The 22,725-nt window shown below is 35.1% G+C and overlaps 3 protein-coding genes across 4 annotated transcripts in view; all 3 read left to right on the forward strand.

Moving 5' to 3' along the window:
• The window catches only part of arr3a (arrestin 3a, retinal (X-arrestin)), a 14,115-nt gene extending 5,860 nt beyond the window's left edge, over window positions 1-8,255 (forward strand). Inside the window, exons 2-17 of the mRNA XM_084104073.1 lie at window positions 2,519-2,675; window positions 3,518-3,543; window positions 4,642-4,672; window positions 4,810-4,870; window positions 4,958-5,002; window positions 5,289-5,482; window positions 5,669-5,728; window positions 5,814-5,890; window positions 5,973-6,108; window positions 6,192-6,276; window positions 6,642-6,714; window positions 6,827-6,964; window positions 7,159-7,242; window positions 7,420-7,443; window positions 7,529-7,578; window positions 7,695-8,255. Of these exons, the coding sequence (XP_083960199.1) occupies window positions 3,533-3,543; window positions 4,642-4,672; window positions 4,810-4,870; window positions 4,958-5,002; window positions 5,289-5,482; window positions 5,669-5,728; window positions 5,814-5,890; window positions 5,973-6,108; window positions 6,192-6,276; window positions 6,642-6,714; window positions 6,827-6,964; window positions 7,159-7,242; window positions 7,420-7,443; window positions 7,529-7,578; window positions 7,695-7,699 (1,074 nt within the window). The 5' untranslated portion in view covers window positions 2,519-2,675; window positions 3,518-3,532 and the 3' untranslated portion in view covers window positions 7,700-8,255. The remainder of the gene's footprint in view (window positions 1-2,518; window positions 2,676-3,517; window positions 3,544-4,641; window positions 4,673-4,809; window positions 4,871-4,957; window positions 5,003-5,288; window positions 5,483-5,668; window positions 5,729-5,813; window positions 5,891-5,972; window positions 6,109-6,191; window positions 6,277-6,641; window positions 6,715-6,826; window positions 6,965-7,158; window positions 7,243-7,419; window positions 7,444-7,528; window positions 7,579-7,694) is intronic.
• A 973-nt stretch (window positions 8,256-9,228) lies between these two features.
• Window positions 9,229-16,007, forward strand: LOC311076147 (solute carrier family 35 member F4). The gene is made up of 7 exons (XM_084104076.1): window positions 9,229-9,353; window positions 10,680-10,992; window positions 12,145-12,361; window positions 12,484-12,609; window positions 13,860-14,052; window positions 14,365-14,454; window positions 14,937-16,007. Exons 1-7 carry the CDS (start codon window positions 9,281-9,283, stop codon window positions 15,194-15,196), a joined length of 1,272 nt encoding a protein of 423 aa, XP_083960202.1. The 5' UTR covers window positions 9,229-9,280; the 3' UTR covers window positions 15,197-16,007.
• A 16-nt stretch (window positions 16,008-16,023) lies between these two features.
• Window positions 16,024-21,534, forward strand: znrd2 (zinc ribbon domain containing 2). 2 transcript variants are annotated; one of them, XM_084104075.1, is made up of 4 exons: window positions 16,024-16,159; window positions 16,572-16,720; window positions 20,376-20,460; window positions 20,555-21,534. In XM_084104075.1, the coding sequence occupies exons 1-4, from the start codon at window positions 16,039-16,041 to the stop codon at window positions 21,001-21,003; spliced, it is 804 nt and encodes a 267-aa protein (XP_083960201.1). In that variant the 5' UTR covers window positions 16,024-16,038; the 3' UTR covers window positions 21,004-21,534. The 2 variants fall into 2 exon arrangements, with proteins under 2 accessions (XP_083960201.1, XP_083960200.1); XM_084104074.1 differs by having other exon boundaries at window positions 16,058-16,159; window positions 16,539-16,720.
• The last annotated feature ends 1,191 nt before the right edge of the window (window positions 21,535-22,725 follow it).

A 22,725-nucleotide genomic window follows, 5' to 3' on the forward strand; every position in this document is an offset into this window, starting at 1 on the left:
TTTGAAACAATCTGTGCCAACTGTTGGTAAACAGCACCAGAACCAAACTGTACATTAATCAGCTGAGAAAAATGACTGGTATGGTGTTAGTGTTATATCTGTTATAGAACAGTGATCATCCAGATGCCATCTAGTGAGGTTGTGTACAACATTGTATATATTTGTAGATCCATTTTAAGTCATCCATTAACATAGCTTTGGATCATTACTCAAAGTTAATTAAATTCAAAGACAAATCTGCTCTATTATTTCAAGCACATTTGAAAAGGGTCTGTAGCTGGTTAGAAAAGTCAGATAAGTTTAGAATAAAACAAAATTATACAATTCTATTTCTGAAGGATACAAGCCGTGAAAAATGACTTGATTATTTTTCAGAAGAATTCTAGAATATTTTCTGTGATTATTCACTAATTTAGAAATAAGTAATTATTTATGTGTGCACTACAGTCTTTGACACTTTGTTACCTGGGCTTTACCTCTTTCTCAACCACCCTGCCCACTCCCTCCCTTAAGTGTAATTACAGACGCCCCAGAGCTCTTCTGTAATTACCTTTGGATTAAATCCTAAGTCTTCACACTTTGAACTAAAAATGGACCTTAGATATTAGAAGTTAGGGACTAAGGTGTTACTGACTTGTTGATTATGTAATGCTCATACAGTTTTCTTTAGTTACATCATTGCAGTCAAAATGTCCCTAATATAAGAAAGGTTTAAGTGAATCAATTAACCTATCACACTTTTTATTAAAGAATGCTTTGATAATTTGATGCTGTTTAATATGTTTTAAAAATAAAGATTCTTACCTTAATGTTTTGACTCGACTGTAGCTATTTAAGTAAATTCTTAGCAATAAGTGGATTACGCTCAAGAAATGTCCTTATGGTGGCAATTCTTGCACCGGTGAAACACGTGCCATCTGATTGCTCTTTCTGAACCCCTGGGATTGGTAAAGAGCTTCTTCATAAACACGATGTCATTGGACTGCCAGTACCTGATAGGAGGGAACAGATGGAAGGAAAAGCCATCTCAGTGAACAGTGACATTAAGAGATTTACCTGGGGTTGTGCAAGTTGGGATTCCTTAATAAGCTTACATACACCTTTTGTGCAAGGAAGCACCTTTAATGTGTGGAGATTAAAGGTATATAATTAAAATATATAATAGAGAAAACAATTTAAGGAACATCATTCAACACAAAAAGCTTTCATATAAGGAAAGGGGTAACACTTTACAATAAGGTTCATTAGTTAACTACATTAGTTAACATTAACTAATAATGAACTGCACTTATACAGCATTTGTTCATCTTTGTTAATGTTAATTTCAACATTTACTAATACTTTATTAAAATTTTGTTAACATTAGGTAATGCACTGTGAACTAACATGAACAAACAATGAACAGCTTTATTTTCATTAACTAACATTAACAAAGATTAACAAAAACAGTATAATGTATTGCTCATTGTTAGTTCATGTTAGTTAATACATTTACTAATGTTTAATAAAGGAACCTTATTGTAAAGTGTTACCAGGAAAGGCTTATGTGCCCATGCGGTCACTGGGTTCCCAAGCCTGTTGGCCATCTGGAGCAACAAGACTATTGTTTTATCCCTATACTATTTCTTTTGGGGTTTCCTTGATTTTTCAAGGAATTATGATGATGATGATGATGATGAAGCAGCCAACATTCATGTTGTGTCCTTTTCCTTTTAGGCAAGTTGAAAAAGTACAAATAAATGATTATCCTACAATATATATACACTGTTTTCTATCTAAAATTGTGTACGAAAATATGTGCAGTTCTATATTAAGGTACAGGGTGAATGGTCTATATTTAGGCCTTCCACCTTGTTTTGTCTACCAAATCGTATTACTGGGCATCTAAAATACTCACAGGAGGTCCTGACATGAATATTATATTATATTATATTATATTATATTATATTATATTATATTATATTATATTATATTATATTATATTATATTATATTATATTATATTATATTATATTATATTATATTATATTATATTATATTATAAAATTCATACATTACCATAATTTATTTAGATGCTACTGTACAATCTTACATTCACCTCTGGTTAGACCATATTTTATTGGCTCTGTCCTCATGCTAAATTGTCCATTTTTATTTATTTTTTTGCCTTGTTTTTATTGTTTAGCATTTGAAAGGTGAGTAAAGCAGAGTAAAAAAACAAAAAAACAAACAAATAAAAAACAAAGTAAAAACAAAAAACTATTTATTGCTTCAAGTCAATTGTAAATCTGACTAATTGAGATGCATAACCTTGTCCCAATCCAGTCACAGTACTCAGTCATAATTCTCTTGTTTTCATAATTATCTTCTCTTGTTTTCATTTCCACAAACTTCATACATTTTAGACTAAACCATTGCAAGCTTCCAGTATTTCTTTGTTGTAATTCCCCATTTTTATTTCTATTTATAAACATTGCGTAGCCCTAAATAGCATTTTAAGTGTTTAATTGGATTGACAGAAAGACAACGGCATCTAAATCAGAGGAGCACAAGCCATCAGAGCAAAGGTCCGAGTATAAAACCCTGCGCCTCTGACTCTCATCTGCACTCTCTGACTACACCAGACAGGCTGCGGATTACCAGAGAGAGGGAGCAGATCGCCCTAACAATCAACAGGTAAGAACTCAATGACTTTACATCAAAATGTTCAGTAACAGGTATTCTGGTAACAATTCTTCCTATCATCCAACAATTGCAGGACATTATTGTCTTTATTACAGTATTAAATTTACTTCTTTGAGTTCATTTAGCCCTCTTTAGATTATCAGCAGAGCCTTATTGTGAATATTAATTTAGCCTATGTGTACAACCAATATTTGATTGCATTCGGACTGTCTTCCTGTGACGAGTCACTCAATCAGCTAAATTGATATTGGACAATGACGAGCATTAAGAACCTCATGATGTGCATTGGAGCTTTACAGCTGAGAGACATTAGACGCATTCGATTTGTGCAAAAAATCTAAAAGGTCTCCACATGGTTCTTTTGCATTTATAAAGACCATTATAGTATATGCACAGTCTTTGACAGTCTCTTAGTAGCTCTTTTTTATTTTGATCATTTTTATTTGAAACGTAGGCCTATACAAGGTGCTCACCTGTGCTCACAACCTGTATGATTTATCTTCATGTTAGTTTTAGTCAAATATATATCCTGTCCATGCAATTTGCATTTAGAAATAAGCTTAAAGCCCATACGTTTGCATATTTAGAGAGGGTTACATCAAAGTATCTGAGTTCACTGGATGAGCAATGCCGTACAGCTAGGCTTATCTGTGTGCCAAGATTTGTTTGAGAGAAAAATAAGACTATGAATCCACAAACACACATCATGTCTTGCAATAAAGAGTGGGGAGACATACACACATAAACACTCATTCAGTGAGAGCCATTTGTTTAAAAAGACAAAAAAAAAAACACTCTTCATAAAATTCACTTTTCTATTTAATTTATTTCAGGAAAATCTTTGCACAATGGCAGACAAGTAAGTATTCTTTCCTTTTTGCTTTCACCTTTGAGAATTGTCACACTGCTCACAAACAAAAAAAAGTTCTAAATACCTTTTACTGTTTTATTTAGCATTACACTTGTTGTGCTTTTCAATACCAAAACAATTTATTAAAGATTTGGAGAAAGCCGAAGTGAATTATTTTTATGCAAATACCTGCTGAACTCTAACATTGCTGGATCATACTTTTCACCATAGTATTTACCAAGTGCTTAGTTTGGAGTAACTCATTTTTATATTCTTTTTACATTTTCTATTAATATTGCATGCTTTTTTTGTCACTTTCCAATTTTATGTACTTATTAAATATTGGCCCATCGGGTTATGTCTAAGAAATGACAAAGGCTCAATCAAAAGTGCAAATCACAACAACAACAACAACAAAAAAAAAAAAAAATATATATATATATATATATATATATATATATATATATATTATTTTTTTTATAATTTGAGAAATCAAAAATTAACAAACCACTTTATATGTCATGTCTAAGTAGGATAGGATAGGATAGGACAGAACAGGCCAGCAAAAATGACAGTAGAAGCATCACAAAAACTATTACTTTACATAACACAATGAGGAGTTATTTAACGTTTAGAATAGATCTCATCAATTTGGAACATTGATTTGAGTCCAGCATGAACGTGTCATAAGCCGGCAGTCACAAACAATTACCAGGCATCCTCTTTGGAGTAAACAAGCTGCCTCCATTCATGAAGCCTGGATTACTAGCAAAGGGTAATTCAGGCCTTGGCCTTAAAGTGTCTTAAAATACTAAGCTTTAACAACGTGATGAACGCTTAGGGCAAAAAGGTCAAACCTGCAAACTCAAATATATTGCTGCTGAGGTAGAGAGGTTGCTGAGGTTAATACCTGAGGTATAGACTTAATAGGACAATCCCTGCTCACTCCTCTTTGACACCATCTGCAATGTATATATATAGTCAGGCATTACAGAGTTACATTTTTGTAACACTTACTAATTTCATCTTGTTTTATCAGTGTTTACTACACCATCAACCATGTATCTTACTGTTCCTTATTCACATTTTTCTTTTTTGTGTTTTCAGAGTTTACAAAAAGACCAGTGGAAATGGCCAGGTACGACTGAACTTAACTGAAGATTTTTCAATTGATTCTGAATTGAATTCCTCAATTTATTGTTACAGATTCATGCTTGAATTTTCATATTTCATTACATGGAAATAAATTAGTGTAATGCACTGTTTATGTTTTAGCTCACTCTCTACCTGGGGAAGAGAGACTATGTTGACCATATTGACTCAGTTGACACTGTTGGTAAGAAACTGCTTGCATTTATTTTTGAAACACAGACAACAGGTAATATCCAACAACTAAATATGAATTGTTTCTTATTCTAAACAGAGGGTGTAGTGAAAATCGACCCTGCAGACCTTGGGGACAGAAAAGGTATTGTCATTGAGTTTTTTTTATTAAAAAAAAATAAATTAAAAAAAAATAATATATATATATATATATATATATATATATATATATATATATATATATATATATATTAATAAATAAAAATATTATATAAAAAGCATAGATAATAAATGTAAATAAAAAAAATAATTTAATCATTCATTTAATCATTCATACATATGATTATGTTATTTTTTTCTAAAAAAAGGATGAAAATGAATTTAAGACAATAGAACAAATAAAAAACTATGCTTAATGATGCTTCATGCAGTTTGGATTCAGCTGGCCTGCGCTTTCCGTTATGGTCGTGAAGACCTGGATGTGATTGGGCTTTCCTTCAGAAAAGACATCTGGATTCAGCACATACAGCTATATCCTGATGCAGGACACAAACCCACCCTGACAGAGATGCACAACACTCTCCTAAAGAAAGCTGGAGAGCAGGGCCATCCCTTCACTTTTAATGTAAGTCATCAGCCAGCACCAACAACAGAATAATTCATTTACACTGTGAAAACTCAGCAAAATAATACAGACAATGATTTACACATTCCTTATAAATAAAAAATGTCATTTGTACACCATTTGTCACAGAACATTTCCTCATATAACTGATGTGACAAATTAAAATGAACTGTCTTTTTCTTTCAGATCCCTACCAACCTCCCCTGCTCTGTTACGCTTCAGCCTGGCCCAGATGACAGTGGAAAGGTGAAATGAAATGAGAGCGAATTCAATATATTATCTTCAAATGGAAATGCGCTGAATGGACTCGCTCATGGCTCTGTTTTTGCAGGCTTGCGGTGTTGACTTTGAGGTCAAGGCCTACGTGGCCAAATCAGCTGATGACCCCGATGAGAAAATCGAAAAGAAGTGAGTGTGTTATAGGTTCTTTCGCACATTTTACCCCTGTTAACAATTTTTACAAATATTTTTTTTCTGTCGTCTCTCCCAGGGACACTTGCCGCCTTATCATTCGTAAAATCCAGTTCGCTCCTGATAACACAGGATCTGGACAGAAATCTGAGATCTGCAAGAGCTTTATGATGTCTGACAAGCCTGTTCATCTGGAAGCTTCTCTGACCAAGGATGTGTGTAAACTATGATGCACTGTATGCTTTGATATTTACCAAATCAAGAAGAAATTCATGTTTTTTTTCCCCATTGATGACAGATCTACTACCATGGTGATCCCATCCCCATCAACATTAAGGTCAAGAACGAGACAAACAAAGTTGTGAAAAAAATTAAGATTACAGGTGAGACTGATCAAAAGCAATTTCAAGTGATTCACAAGTTGTATGTGTAACAGGTAATGTAGAGTAATCCTGTCGATATTACAAAGTATAACCCCTGACAGGCTTATCGTACCATACTTCTTTTGCTATAATCACCAGTTGACTGTATATTATCGTATTACATGACTACTTCCAAATAAATCAATAAATGGACATCAAATATTGATTTAAGTTATTTTAGGATGATTGATTTAAGTTATATATTTATATATATATATTTAAAACTTAAATCAATCACATATATATAGTCAAGCATTCCATCGGGGGGTATAATAAATATAGCAGTATATTGGAATGAACTGATGTTGTATCCATTACTCTCATAGTTGACCAAACCACAGACGTCGTTCTCTACTCAGCCGACAAATACACCAAGAATGTGCTGAATGAAGAGTTTGGGTGAGTGTCATTTTCTTTGACTGTGATATGCATGTATGTCAGCCATAGCGAAGCTCTCTTCAATGATCAGTTGTAAGTTATCTAACCTATATGATTCAATTTTTTTCTGCAGGGAAACTATAGAAGGGAGTGCAAATTTTGAAAAATCCCTCGCGATCACTCCTTTGCTGTCAGAAAACAAGGAGAAGCGTGGCCTGGCACTGGACGGCAGGCTTAAAGATGAAGACACCAATTTGGCCTCAACCACTATGTGAGTGTTTGTTTAATCTTCAAACAGAGTTTTACAGAACGCCCGATAGAAATGAGTAAACTTACGCATAATCCAGTTATAAAATATAAAATATTTCTGGGCTGTAATGAACTACTCCTAATACAGCACATTCGCTATGATACTATACTGGGAACTCTGCTAATTATTCATTTACTTTTCCGTCCTTTCTTCAGAATAAGGGCAGGAATGGATAAGGAAGTTTTGGGAATTCTGGTGTCCTACAAGATCAAAGTTAACCTCATGGTATCAGGTGGAGGGTAAGGATTGCTTTCTTTGAGATATCTCTCCAGTTTATGCTAAACTCACAATAATAAAAAAATTATTGTTTCAATAATAATAATTATAATAATACACACACACAATAATTATTATTATTGTAACAATAACTAAAATGATATAATTTATACTTATCTGTTTCTGCTTTCTTTTTGCAGTCTGCTGGGAGGACTGACAGCAAGGTAGGTCAAAAATTAGAAAACAATTTAAATGCATTATGGGAAATCAGAAATGGCCGTTATCTAACCTTTTGTTTTCTCCTTACAGTGATGTGACAGTAGAGCTGCCTCTGACCCTGATGCACCCCAAACCCAAAGGTAAACAAGCACCCTCTTTTCTCTTCATTCTTGCCATGGCCAAACGTGGTCTACCAGTGTTTTTTGCCGTGAAGTATCTCACCCGATTTCTTTGTCTCCCTCTCTGATTATAACAGACTGAATGCCCGTGGAAGATTCCACAGGACAGACGTTACCCACGAGTACATTCCCTCACAGCGAGACAGCACAGGAAAAAGTCACATGTCTCCCCATTAAGCAAAGAAGGCATCTCAGACAATGAAAGGAGTATCTCACAACAAAGCAAGCACATCAATATCACTTAGCAAAGTCGCTAGGTCATACTGATGGCAATAAAATGACAGTTTAAGGCATAAATCCAACTTGAAGACAAATGTGTGGGGTGAATGGTTGCCTTGAGGTACTCGGTCCAGGAATAACCTCTTCTTGGTGAAAGTGCTCCCTGATGGTCATCATATTTCCTATACATTAGCCCATAGGTTACAAAGTGTGTCTGAGTGAGGAATTTCCAAATGTATGGAGTTTGATCACTGTCCATGTATGCTTGTGTTAACTTGTCTTGCCTAGAGTCTAGTCATTTAAACCAGTACATTTAAATCAAAGCAGCTCATGTGACTTTGTGTAATGTTTGTTTTGTCATGTGTGGAATTTTTGACTCTTGAGTCATTCAATTAAATAGAATACCCCCAAAACCTTCATTGACATTTGTGTTTATATGGATTGGTATAAATTATAAAACACTAAATGGTAAACGTGTGAATATAGTTTAAAGGGTTTCAATAAACAATACTTCATTTATCAATATATCTCAACATTTACTAATACATTTTGAAGATCAAAAGATAACATTAGTTAATGCACTGTGAACTATCATGAATGTGAACATTTTTATTAACTATAACATTAACAAAGGTTAATTAATGCTGTTTATTGCTCATAATTAGTTAATGGTTAATGCTTCAACAAATGAGACCTTGTAAAGTTGACAACTGATGAAATAGGGAAGTAGCAAACTGCTGTTGTTCGATGATTTTCAGACAGACTATTTGTTGGTCAGATCAATGCACAGCTACTGGGGCATGTTGTCACAAAAGGTTATTGTGTCCAAAATAAGCTATAGCCTACCTTTTTCTGGCCAGTAATAGAGCCCAAAGTTTTCAGTGACAGAAAACTATCTGAAAATCTCTTCTTAATGGCATGACACATGAATAGGACAAGTCAGAAAATACACTTTCACATACAGAAAAACATTATTGTGCACCTAGAACTAGAGGCATAACCAAATTGTCTTGCCCTAATCTTGCTCTTAATAATTACAACCATCATTATCTCATCAGTGTTTTTATAGTCCAATGATGATCTGGATTATAGCTCAGATGTCAATGTAATGTTACTGAGAGACTTACTACTATAATATTTACAATATCTATCTATAAATCTATTTTATTATACTAAAACTGTCAATGCAAAACTTCTCTCTCACTCTTTTTACAGTTTTCTTTGTAGTACCCATCATCACTAACTGTGATTTAACAGCATTTAGCAAGTGGGACTGTAAGCTGTTAAACCTTAGATTTTTAATCACAGGTGGATCTGTAGTAATCTGCACTTAGCATGTGGGTTTACTTAAAGCATATTACTGGCATGAGAGCCCGAGCTCATAGAGAAGGGCTCAGAACCCTGACCTAAGGGTTAGGTTTTTTTTAGGAGAGCACAACAAACAATGAACAAACTCACAGCCAAGATATCTCCTTCCTCCGGACCCCTACCCATCACACTTCACCTGCCTACAACAGGTAATGTTTTTTTTTTAGCTCTGCCGTAGTTTACTGGAGTTTTGATATTATTTAGTAATCGGGACAATCTAAAACATAAAGGTCCATAAGGAACCTTTCTCATCCATGGAACCTTTCTGAAGTTAATTATATTGTAACTACTATTTTGAAGTGTTGAGTTCTGAGGTAATGTGTGTGAGAACGATAGTGAAGGAGTAAACAAGATGGATGAAGTTTGCTAGTCCTGTCTAGTGTGCTTTATTGTTTAATAACTCCTGACTTCCATTGCACAAAAGGATCTTTATAGCGAAAGTGTTTATTTTTTTTGTGGGAGATTTTATCTTAAAGGGATAGTTCGCCCAAAAATGATATTTAAGCCATGATTTACTCACCCTCAAGCCGTTCGAGATGCATATGTCAATCTTTTTTCAGACGAACACATTTTCAGTTATTTTAGAAAATGTCTTAGATCTTTCAGTGGTTATAATGTGAAGCAATGGGGTCCAGCTGATTCACGTCGCAAAATGTGCATGCATCCTTCACAAAAATAATCCATCCAGCTAATGGGGGATAAACGAAGGCCTTCTGAGGGTAATCCGTGCAGTTTTGTCGTAAAAATATACATATTTAAAACTTTATAAACGAAAATAACTGGCTTCCGGTGGCGGTCGGTGCGCGTTCACAGAGATGGATGCTGGCGTATGACGTATGACGTAGCGCAGGAAGCGTCGTGACGTAGAACGAGCGTGACAGCGCAGCCAGAGAGCAGAGCAAAACAAAACTCTACGTTCGCTCTACGTCACGACGTCATTCATCTCCATGAACGCGCGCCGACCGCCACCGGAAGCCAGTTATTTTCGTTTATAAAGTTTTAAATATGTATATTTTTACGACAAAACTGCACGGATTACCCTCAGAAGGCCTTCGTTTATCCCCCTGGAGCCGGATGGATTATTTTTGTGAAGGATGCTTCACATTATAACCACTGAAAGATCTAAGACATTTTCTAAAATAACTGAAAATGTGTTCGTCTGAAAAAAGATTGACATATGCATCTCGAACGGCTTGAGGGTGAGTAAATCATGGCTTAAATATCATTTTTGGGCGAACTATCCCTTTAATATCAAGGAAATGTTTTTCACACTAAGAACTGTTCACTGAAAGGTTCTATGGGGAACCAAAAATGGTTAATTCCATTTTGTTTTTATTTCCAAATGAATGGTTATTAATTCTATGGCATCACTCTTTTTTGGAACCTATATTTTTAAGTGTGTATGGAAATCTATCAAATGTAGAAGTAGGGAAAGGTGACAATTGTAATTCTCTGAATGACTTTGTTTTTCTTAGCAAGTGAGAAGGATCCCCAGGAACAGAACTTAGTTGAGGATGAATCTGATGAAGAAAGACCATCTAAACGTTGCTGCACTCGATGGCCATTCCGAGCTGTACGGAGGGTGACCTGTGGCCTCATTTTAGGGGCTTGTGTGGCTGTTTCCTGGGCCTGGGGTACTCACAGTGCTAAAGAAACTCTGATAAAACATCCCACCCCTTTCTTTATCATTTGGTTCTGTAGCATCTGGAACATTCTCTTTTTTCCCTTCTACTATCTGTGTCATCTTCTCACGGAGAAACAGAAGCAGTTGCCAACCACAGAGTTCAGGTCAGAAGAAAACATTTCAAATGAACTCTGGATTGTTTTAAATGATCTTCATGACTTGCTCATGTTAGGATGTGTGGCAGTATTAATTTGCTAGAGTGCTGAAGCAATTAAATCAAGTAAAATAAACATTATTGTACTGTATATCATTCTTATTTTGACTTAATGTTTTGAAAGCTGTTTAGTGCAAGCTGCTTTCAGTCCCTAATCCTCCCAGCTTCTAGTACAGCTAAACAAATTGCCACTTTATTAATGAATCTATGCCTGGTCAACAACCCATAATGAGTGCAAAGTCATCACTGAAACTGGCTGGCAGTTGTTGGTATAACAGCAAAACCTTCAGCGTTATCATTTGGGGATAGGTTAAAGCTTTATTATAAATTGTACTGTGCATGCACAGAGTCCTGACTAAGCTGTATTTTTACACTTAGGTCGTTCTATTAATAAAACTGCATACATTCATCTTTAATAGTGAAAAAATTGTGGATATTGGTTTTTGTTGCAGAAAATTCACATGCAAATAAATCATTCTGTGAATTAATTGACAGGGGGACAGGGGCAAGATTTTACTCCAATTAATATTTCTCAAAGTTCTTTTCAGACTTACTGACCTTTTATGACAACATGCCCCAATAATGAGACATTGTTTTGACCCATGCAAATTTAAAGTAATACATTTTGTACATTGTTTACATTTTGGATCATTTACTTCTAACCCTAACCCTAATTTTTGAATTAAGTTTTACAAACCCTCTGCTAGAGAAAACACATTATTTTTAAAACTGATAATTCCAGTCCTTGATTCTGATTGGTTGAGCTGTGTTGTAAATTACTCTACAAACATACACCAAAATAAATATTAAAATAAGTATTTTTATGGATTAACCTTTTTATAAAAGCAATAGGCCCCGTGAAGCCACGTCGTGCCTATAACAACGGCCTTTAAATTCACTGTAAACCACGGCTTCTTGGGGCTTATTGCTTTGTTGTATTATTGGAGTTTTGGATTAATGACTGAGATAAAGCTCTTGTGACTATTTGCCCCAGTCTACCCTATTTCACTACTGAAAGAATAAGTGATTGTTGTGCGATCATTTTGATGTGACGTGCTGCTAGCCTTATAGGCCTATCTTTCTATTCTCTTTTGACATACAGAAAATGTAGTCAGTTCCTGGGTGAAGAACTGACCGTAAGGATTGTTCTGAAAGGAGCAGCTCCATTCTCTGTGCTATGGAGTTTATCTGGTTATTTGTACTTATTGGCGCTTTGCCGCATATCCAAAGTGGACGTAAGTGCCGTTCTCTGCTGCAGCCAAGCTTTTACTTTCCTCCTTTCATGGATCGGACTCAAGGACCGCTTCATGGGTGTCAGGGTGAGCAATCAAACAGGATAGCGTGTGTGTGTGTGTGTGTGTGTGTGTGAGTGTGTGTGTGTGTGTGAAAGGCAATTCATTGAGGCAATCACAAATATTTATTTATTTTAATTTCTATTTAGGTAGTAGCTGCCGTCCTGTCCATCACTGGCATTGTTATGTTGGTCTATGGGGACGGTTTTCACAGCGACTCAATCACAGGAGTGGCATTGGGAGTTGGCTCAGCTTCAACTTCTGCTTTATTCAAGGTTAGCACTAGTGGTGGGGATTTTAATTCATCCCATGTGACTCTTTTGAATCCGAAAAAGATTTGTTCATCAGAAAGATTCTTTAAGAATCGTTCACTTTCGTTCAGTGACTGACCATGTGACATTATTCAGTTATTCAGACATTATTCACTGTTACTATACAGTTGTGTCAGTAGGTGGCGACAAATTTTGTGTTATGAACGAGTCATTGAATCATTTATTTAGCCCATTTGTTAACAAGTCATTCACAACCGAAACAATTATACGTTCTTAAAGAATTAGTTCACTTTCAAATAAAAATTTCCTGATAATTTACTCACCCCCATGTCATCCAAGATGTCCATGTCTTTCTTTCTTCAGTCGAAAAGAAATGAAGGTTTTTGAGGAAAACATTCCAGGATTTTTCTCCATATAATGGACTTCAATGGCAACCACTGGTTTGAAGGTCCAAATGTCAGTCTCAATGCAGATTCAAAGGCTCGACACGATCCCAGCCGAGAAATAAGGCTAATGAAACGATCGGCCATTTTCTAAAAATAAACGGTCTTGTACCATCTCTGAGATGCGCCACGCATTACGTCATCACGTTGGAAAGGTCATGCGTGACATTGTTAAACATCCAGGATATGCACACATAAGGACTATTTTAAACAATAAACTGACACAAATACATAAAAATATGTGTCATTCAACATGAACGGTCCTACTATTTCAAACTTGCAAACACTTGGTCGGTACTTCCGACTACGTCACGCATGACCTTTCCAACGTGATGACATAATGCGTGGCGCATCTCAGAAGTAGTACAAGATGGGCATTTGTGGTTAAAAAGTATATAATTTTTATTTTATTTTTAGAAAATGACAGATCGTTTCGCTAGATAAGACCCTTATTTCTCGGCTGGGATCGTGTCGAGCCTTTGAAGCTGCATTGAGACTGACATTTGGACCTTCAAACTGTTGGTTGCCATTGAAGTCCATTATATGGAGAAAAATCCTGGAATGTTTTCCTCAAAAACCTTAATTTCTTTTCAACTGAAGAAAGAAAGACATGGACATCTTGGATGACATGGGGGTGAGTAAATTATCAGGAAATTGTATCTGAAAGTGAACTACTCCTTTAAAATTACTAATCACAACAAAACTCTAGAAGACTGTGTGAGGTTAAGAAATCTAAACCTTTTATCTAAACCTAAATGTTTGTTTTTTTTCTGCAGTTTTACTTTAACAACTGATGGCTTCATGTCTCAGGTGCTTTTCAGAAAGCGTGTAGGGAATATCCATCCAGGCCCTGCCAGTGTGTTATTATCCTGCGTGGGTCTGTGTAGTTTCGTCCTCCACTCCTGGGTGTGTGTATTGCTTTATTTTACACATGTGGAATACTGGCCTTCCTCTCAGCACATCCCCTGGGATAAACTCTGTGTCATGGCTTCTCTACTGCTTGGTAACTTATGCTTTTATTTTCCACTATCCATTATGTAATAATGATTGCACACATTTAATGTTTATAAATTCTGAAGTTAGAAAATTCTGAAGTTAGACAATTAAAATGACTTATGTGTTACATTTGATTGTATTTAATGATATTTTAAATGATATTATTGTTATTATTAATTATTAATAATTAAAGCTGTTATAATTTCATCATTTATTGTTGATATTATTAATAATATTATTAAATATTCAAAACAAAATAGGTCAGATTTTGTATTTGACATATAACTTTTAACTATTTTTTGTCCTGTTTTCTCCTAAGTTTTCAATGTGCTGGTAAATCTGGGAGGAATGTTTACGTACCCCTGTTTAATTTCTCTGGGAATTCTCTTGACCATCCCAGCGAGTGCAGGTATGTATTTGTACATGCATAAACATAAAAATAGACCTTCTGAAGCCTCACAGACATGTTGTCGCAGTGATTTTTGTAGAAGTTAGCATCACCCTGGTTCCCTCAACTAAAGACCCAATAGGATTTTTCCATTGGCTTCTGGATTATTGCAGAAATAAGCTCTGCGACCACCAAAGGTTTATGATTCTCATACGTTTTGTTCATCATGATATATTTTATGTTGTAGAATAAAATGCGAAAGTATCTTGACCTTATTTCAGGCATTTAAGCAAAAACCCATTCAAAAACCCCATTGACTTTTGACAGAAAGTGCTAAAATCCTAACTCTTGTCCAGGTTTTTGCCTACAAAAATACATCATTCCTGCACTCTAGAGGCCTAGTTGTATAAAAACGATCGGACATGTAAAGCATTTAATTTCTGTTTTTGCATCTTGCATATTTTTCCATGGTCAAGTCTATTGCCCTCTCTCTCTTTCTCAAGCTGTAGATACATTTGTGACCGTAACTCTGCACATTAGCCATGTGCGAACAGCAGCAGCCAGCATCATATCAGCAGGGTATCTCATGCTGCAGCTTCCAGAAAACTGGGATGAGAGCACTTTGCGCTGGCTCAGCACACTGTGGCGTGGAAACTGGCGAGAGGACAGTGTCCTTGGAGAGGAGACCGTAGGGGACCCTGCTGGGATTGCACGAGCAAAACCCAAACCAGCCAGTGGCACTCAGCTGAGAGACTATTATTAGAACAGTTGAGTGTTGGTCTGATGACATCATAAAACGCTTTGTGTGTCTGATGTGTAAATGCAACTATTCACATTGTAATTCTGTGTTCATGTTGTTTGAAATTCAAAATGTCTTTATTAGCTGCTGACACACCAGATTCAATAATGATAGTAAGATAATAAGAAAGATTATAATAAAAAAAGTTTAAACTTTACAATAATGTTCAATTAGTTAACATTACACTCTTAGAATAAAAGTGAAATGATGTTTATGTTCTATATAGATATTGTAACAATGAGCACGTAACATTTGTTACAGTATTTATTAATCTTTGTTAATATTCATTTAAAAAATACAACTGCTCATTGTGATTTCGTGTCAGCTCAGGTTCATGAAATAATATTAACAGATACAACTTAAATCTTTAGAAGTACTTTTTTTTGTTCATGTTGTTAATAATGTTAACAAATGGAACCTTATTGTAAAGTGTTAGCAACAAAATGAAAGCCAATACAAATTGTACATTTTATTTATTTATTGTGTATAGGTTTATATATATATTAGGCTACATTTTTAAAAATTCTCTAATAATTCAAAAATGATATTAAAGTTTAAAAATGAACATGAATGCCAGAATATTTAATTGGATAATCATTCTTTGCTTTCCATCATAACTTTTCTCTGTTGTCAAAATGCGTGTCTATGTAAGCTATCAAAATCCTAAACCTTTCTTTATTTCCAGTTTTAGTGAAAACAAAATGTCAGATTTTCAATGTGGTCATATTCATAGACAGTAAAAGAATCATATTCAATAAAAGTGAGAACAAATCTGCATGAGTCAGGACCTACATTCAGCTCGCTAGATGGCGTCAGTCCGTTTTCTCATCACTTTACACACACATTTCACCGCTGATGTTTCGAGCAGCAGGAAACGTTATCTGTGTTGTGAGGCGGCTGATGAGGAAAGCATGGCCCTTAACGCAGGTAAAATGTGAATAAAGTCATATTTTGCTTATTCTGTTGTTGACTTCCCTATTTATATCTCTCAATAATCTTCAGTAACTTTACTTACTTCCGTCGTGCTAAAGTAGTGCACGTGCAGCCGCGCTAAAATAACATCTCACGCTAGCAGGTTAGCGCTTCAATGTCTGTCGGTATGGGTGTGTAGCTTTAATTTGTTCGAAATATCTAGGTCTTTACAATGCCTTTATCATAAATGATTATTAGTGACAACCTTATTTTATACAGTCTATGGACAACCGAACCTAAAGTCGTGTAACTGTCTGAAATCTCCAGACATATGGATGTTAGCTGACAGGCTGTTTGTCATCTGTACATTAATGACACACACACACATGTACAGACATGAGGAATCCATGTGCTTTGATGAATCTAGATGAAGACTTTGAATGGGAACCTCCCTCCGAGGCGGAGATGAAGGTGATTCAGGCTCGACGGGAGCGGCAGGACAAGATCAGCAAGCTGATGGGAGACTATCTGCTGAAGGGATATAAGATGCTGGGGGATTGCTGTGAGCTGTGTGGGGTGAGAGTAAAACACCTTTCCTTCACTCATCAGTGACTTCATAACATTATTGTCATTATTGTTAATATATATAATCATAATATATAAACACTATATACGTGTGTGTGTGTATGTATATATAATATATATACACACACACACATATATATATACACACAAACACATATACATACATACATATATATATATGTATATGTGTGTGTGTGTGTATATATATATATATATATATATATATATATATATATATATATATATATATATATATGAGAGTTCAGATGCAAAAGCTAAATTTCACTTAAATGACAATTAATAGGTAATTTTCATTGCCATTTAAGTGAAATTACTGAACTTAAATATACAACTTATATATAAGTTTTATAAAAATGATCATTCAAGAAGAAAATTTCAGATGGCACTTAGAGGCTTTTGGGTAGTTGACGTGACGTGGCTTTTTCACCGTCACAGAAGATAAAAAATAATTTATTTCACATTTTCATCATTTAGAATACTATAAATGGTTAAACATTTTCTTGTTTTACATGAATTTGTTGTTTAAATACCTGAGTTAATTTTTATTTTTTTACAACTTTGAGCCAAATCTCAAAATCGTCCTATGGTGTGACGGTAGACAACATTATTTCATAAATATTAACTTTTATAAATAAATAAAATAATGTTTAAACATCTTAATGAACACTCCTGGCATAATTGTGCAAGTGTCTATTTCACTAAGTGGCCATCACGTTTCCTATACATACATTTCTAAAAGTGTAGGAATTTAATAAAGTTTGTCACAGAAAAAAATGTCCTTTGGTGTTATGCAATAACCTGATATTAAGTTGGGCAATATCATGGACAACTAAATTTAGTTGAAAGACCCCATTCAAGGTCATGTGACTGAAGACCCCTATGAAGCCCATGAGAAGTGCACATGGCAAGTATTTCTCTCAGAATTGTTCAAATATTTAACTATGTTTTCAGACCACTGAAATTGTTAAGATTTTTTGTCCTTTAGTGTGACACTCCTAAATTTATTTTTTTAATTAAAATTTGTATTTTTAACAGCAGGACTATGTAATATTATGCAAATGTATCATGCCAATTGCTAATAACTGTTCAGCTAGTATTAGCATGGTTATTAACTGCCACAAAAGCTCAAATGTCCTTTGGTGTGACAGAAAATGTCACAGGAAATGTCCTTTGGTGTGACACTTTGGCCTGTCACACCATAGGACACAGATGTCACACCATAGGACAAGACCTCCTTAAGAAGCTTTTAAAACGAAAATATAAAGTTTCAACAAAAAAACAAATGTCCTCCTTTATTATTGTTACAATAAACACTATATATTCTGACTCTTTTTATGCAATGACTATCTTTGTCCTTTAGTGTGACGTTTTGTCCTATGGTGTGACAAACATAAAACAACAGAAAAATATACTTATTTTAAAATATCTTTAAAAAAAGAGTCAAGTTTGGCATTAGGGGAGTTACAATAATATCTCCTCTTAAATAGGTACAATTTCAAACAGTTTTGTAAGGTTGGCGAAAAAGTTTTATTGACATTCGTAGGGAAAAGTTTATCAGGTTCATCTATCCATGTTGAAAATGATTCTAATTAGTATTTTCATGTAAAATAAATATCACTTTAAGAAAATAATGTTTTATTAATGTGAACAATTCTGTCTCAAGTATTTTTTTATGTTATTTAATATAATTTCTTAGTACTTTTTAAATGTCACACCATAGGACACATTTACAGTACTGTTGAGTGAAAACATAAAAAAAATATGTGAAGTCATTGACAAAATGAGTGACCACTACTATTTTCTGAAACTGCAGTTTTCATACTCCATAAATATATGTATTTTTTCTTAAAAAGTTATGTTTTCCAAAAAAAGTACTTTTTCTTGGCCATTTGTCAACTACCCTTTTGCATCTGAACTCTTCATATATATATATATATATATATATATATATATATATATATACATACATATATAAACAGTATGATTGTAAAGAAATTAATACTTCAACAAGGATGCTTTAAAGACAATATGAAATCTTATTTTTTATGGAATATTCTGTATTTATAAAAGATTTATCCATGGACATCACTATTTTTCTACAATTGATTTAACATTAAATTAGAAAACCATTAAATTGTAATAATATTACTGTTATGTACGGTGGCCGAGAGAGCTCAACGCGCTGCAACTGAAGAAAACACATGCAAATAGAAAAACACCTGCAAATTAAGGAAACATCTTCATCAGTTTCACAACACGTGTGCTCCAAATACTCACAACACAACCAAATACAGAAACGCGCTGCAAAAGTTCACAACACAAACAAATACAGAAACGCGCTGCAAATAGGACAGAACACAACGGAAATGTTTCCGGGGAAAACCCAATAAGTGACGGACCCGGCTAGGACGTGCTTACAGCTGTCTACTTTTATTATTATTTAATTTTTTTGCAAAACATGCAGAGATGACACGTTTATGACATACAACTTTGTATACAATATACAAAATGTATTTACAATATGTTCAATGTCATAAGAATACTAAAAAGAACAATGAGCTGAAGACTAAAATAAATAAATAAATAAAGATAGAGAAAAAGAACATGAGGGAAAGACATTAATCTATACATCAGTTACATTGTACACATTTTGTCATGTTATGTTAAAATAAGTTTCATAAGAAATGTTAGAATGCAGCTAGGGTCCAAATATGAGACGGCAAGTTTTAACGTTGAGACACTCACACACAGATATAACGCATATTTTAAAAACTTTGTTGTATAAAATGTATATTTATTTGCAACAGTTATGTTAACAGCAATAATACTATATTTCTGGTAAGAACAGCTATTCAGCTGATGGACACGCGCTGCGTTGTCATGGGAACATCCCAGGTGAAAATAATGAGGAAATTACGTTGTCTTTCGTTGCTCCCTTCATCAACACAAGTGCCCCGCTCCCTCCAAAGTGCCCAATTCAAGGGCTCTGCCGTCTGCCCTTTTAAGAGAGTAGGGCATAGGTAAAGCTCACAAGCAATAAGCACGTCCCAGCCGTCCGTCCGTCACTTATTGGGTTCCCCGGAAACATTTCCGTTGTGTTCTGTCCTATTTGCAGTGCGTTGCTGTATTTGTTTGTGTTGTGAACTTTTGTAGCGCGTTTCTGTATTTGGTTGTGTTGTGAGTATTTGGAGCACACGTGTGTTGTGAAACTGATGAAGATGTTTTCTTAATTTGCGGGTGTTTTTTCTATTTGCATGTGTTTTCTTCAGTTGCAGCGCGTTGAGCTCTCTCGGCCACCGTAGTTATGTTATGATAATCTAATATTAAATATCCAGTATGTGCCAATACCAATAAAAAAAAAAATCTGATTTAAACCTTGAAATAAACCTTTTTTTTTTCTTTCTTTTTTTTAAGAAATTATTTTAAAAGTCAGTTCATCTTTTCACTGAAATTATGCTGATAATGTCATTTTTATTTGGGGGGGGGAGTGAAACCTAAGCATTGTACTAGCATTCTCAGGTGAAGTTGATTAGACCACTGAAATTATAATAAATAATATTTATTTATTTTTGATTACATTACGTATGAATTAAGGAATGCAATGAATTGTCCTATATATTTTCAGACAATTCTGCTGCAAGATAAGCAGAAGAAATATTACTGTGTTGCTTGTCAAGAGCTGGACTCCGATGTTGACAAGGACAACCCAGGTACGTTTAAATGCAGCCTCTTGAATTGTTTATGAATGTACAGTCTTGACTCTTGTGTATCTCAGTCTGTTAACTTGTTCACTTTCCTTTTCAGCTTTGAATGCCCAGGCAGCCTTGTCACAGGTACGAGAGCGTCAGCTTGCGAGTCAGTCTCTCCCTGAATCTAACGGGGCCTCCTCCAGCGAACCCCCTCTCTCCATCACGGGCCAGCCCCGGCCGGAGCACTGCGAGGGGGCCGCGTCTGGACTGAGAGGTCCCCTTCCCACCACACAGTCCACTCCTGTTTCTGTCCCCCCTGCCAGCGCAAACTTCCTGCCACCTGCCAACCCTCCTGTCCAGACTACACCTCCTTCAGGGTCCTTGGGTAACACCCTCCAACACGCAGCCTTGTCGAGCGCAGAGGAGGCAGTGCTACACAAACTCAGATGGGCCACGCAGGAGCTCCAGCACTCTGCGTCAGTGGAGGCCAGTATCCAGCTCTGCAATCTCATCCGAGGCTGTGCCGAATCCCTGCGTAGCTTGAAAGAGCTCCAGCTCTCATAAGACTGAACTACAATCAGGGCTGTAACAGCACACACACATATAATATGAAATATGAACAGCACTTTTATATATATATATATATATATATATATATATATATTAGTAACGTACTCAATGGAATGTTTCAGTTGTGTTTGTTCCAAAGCAGCATGTGACTGTTGTGTGTTGAAATACATTGCTTTAGCTGCAAAAGCGTTTTTTCTTTTTCATGATTTTTTTCCCCATTTCTTTATGAAAAGCACTGAATTGACCGTTGTGACAATGTTACTACAGTGGCACCATTTTAGTGCTATGAGCTTTGCCATCGTAATGAATAGCAGCATCTTAAGTTTGATAATAGCTGTATCTTATTTCGAAGACTGCGTCCTCCGGTGGTCGCTTTCGTCTCAAGTCATTAAGGATGTCTTATTTCAGAATATTAACTATTATAAAAATGACTGTTATTCCCAGTGAAGCAAACATTGTAATGTCTTGAAGACTTTGGAATGTAGTGATCAGTTTACTGAAATAAAGCAGCCTCAATGACTTATACAGGTGTTTTGTTTTTTTTCGCTGCCCTGCGTTTGCCGTTTTCAAACGCAAAAGAAAAAACTGTGACAGGTCCTTAAGGGGCCAGTCACATAAAACACGTTTTTGCCTTGTAAAAAGTGAGATGCAGGCAATGGAATGGGGGAAACCTGTTTTTGCCTTCCACTACGGCGCTTTTCTATCATTTTTCTTTGTAAAGCAATAGACAGAAGTGACCATTGTGCTAGCGTTAATAAAGTTCAACTTAAAAAAAAGGCTGTTTCTAGGCATTGCCTTTTTGATTCTACTGCACGACTATTTCATCAGTTTTTGATGTATCTTGTGTCTGACACAATACTCTAAAAACGTGGTGCTCAAGTTTTCACATCTCCAGACGTTTTTTTCCATTCCTCTATTCTGTTTTGCGTTTTAAACAAAAAAACACGGTCTGTTCGAATGGCCCGTTAGATATTAATTTTTCCCACACAAAGCTCAGATGAAGCCTTTAAAAAAAAGTATTTTAGATTCAAGAAAATACTTAAGGAAAGAAAGAACATGATATGCTACAATGGTTTAATTACGATTACTGCTGAAATTGAGAAACAGCGCCTCCCTGTGGCTCAGATGAAGCCTTTAAAGTCCCCCTGTTGTCAATAATTGTATCCCTAAAAAAGTCATCTTTGATCACCAAAATGACATACATTTTTCCATGCCTTAAAATAGCTTGAATGTAACTGCACCCTTGCTTCATTTAGTATAGGCGGAATCATGAATATGCAAATTAAATTATTGATGTGATTGGTTACACAACATATTTGTGACGTAGATAACAACAGCGATTTCAAACCGCGTTTTTTGGTTCACTGCAGTTTTAAAGAGAAAATACTCAGCAATGGTGTTGGCTTAAGAATTTGCACATGGTTTGTCTTAAAGCATATTAAAAACACCACATAGGCATATAAATATATAACATTTAAAACTTGATTTTCACCAAAGGGGTCTTTAAAAATTCATTGAGACTCAAGAATATACAGGATAGAAATTACATGATTGACATCAGATTGCGTCCGAAATTGCATACTCTCTTGAGTAGGTACTTATTTTGAGTAGCCCAAGTAATTACTCCATAACCACTAAAAAAAATATGTTCTGTATAGTATGAGTGTTATTTTAAAATGTATACAGTGACACTCATACTATGCAGAACATACATTT

Source organism: Abramis brama (genome assembly GCF_963993115.1).
Source record: "Abramis brama genome assembly, chromosome: 25".
NCBI classification, from domain to species: Eukaryota; Metazoa; Chordata; class Actinopteri; order Cypriniformes; family Leuciscidae; genus Abramis; species Abramis brama.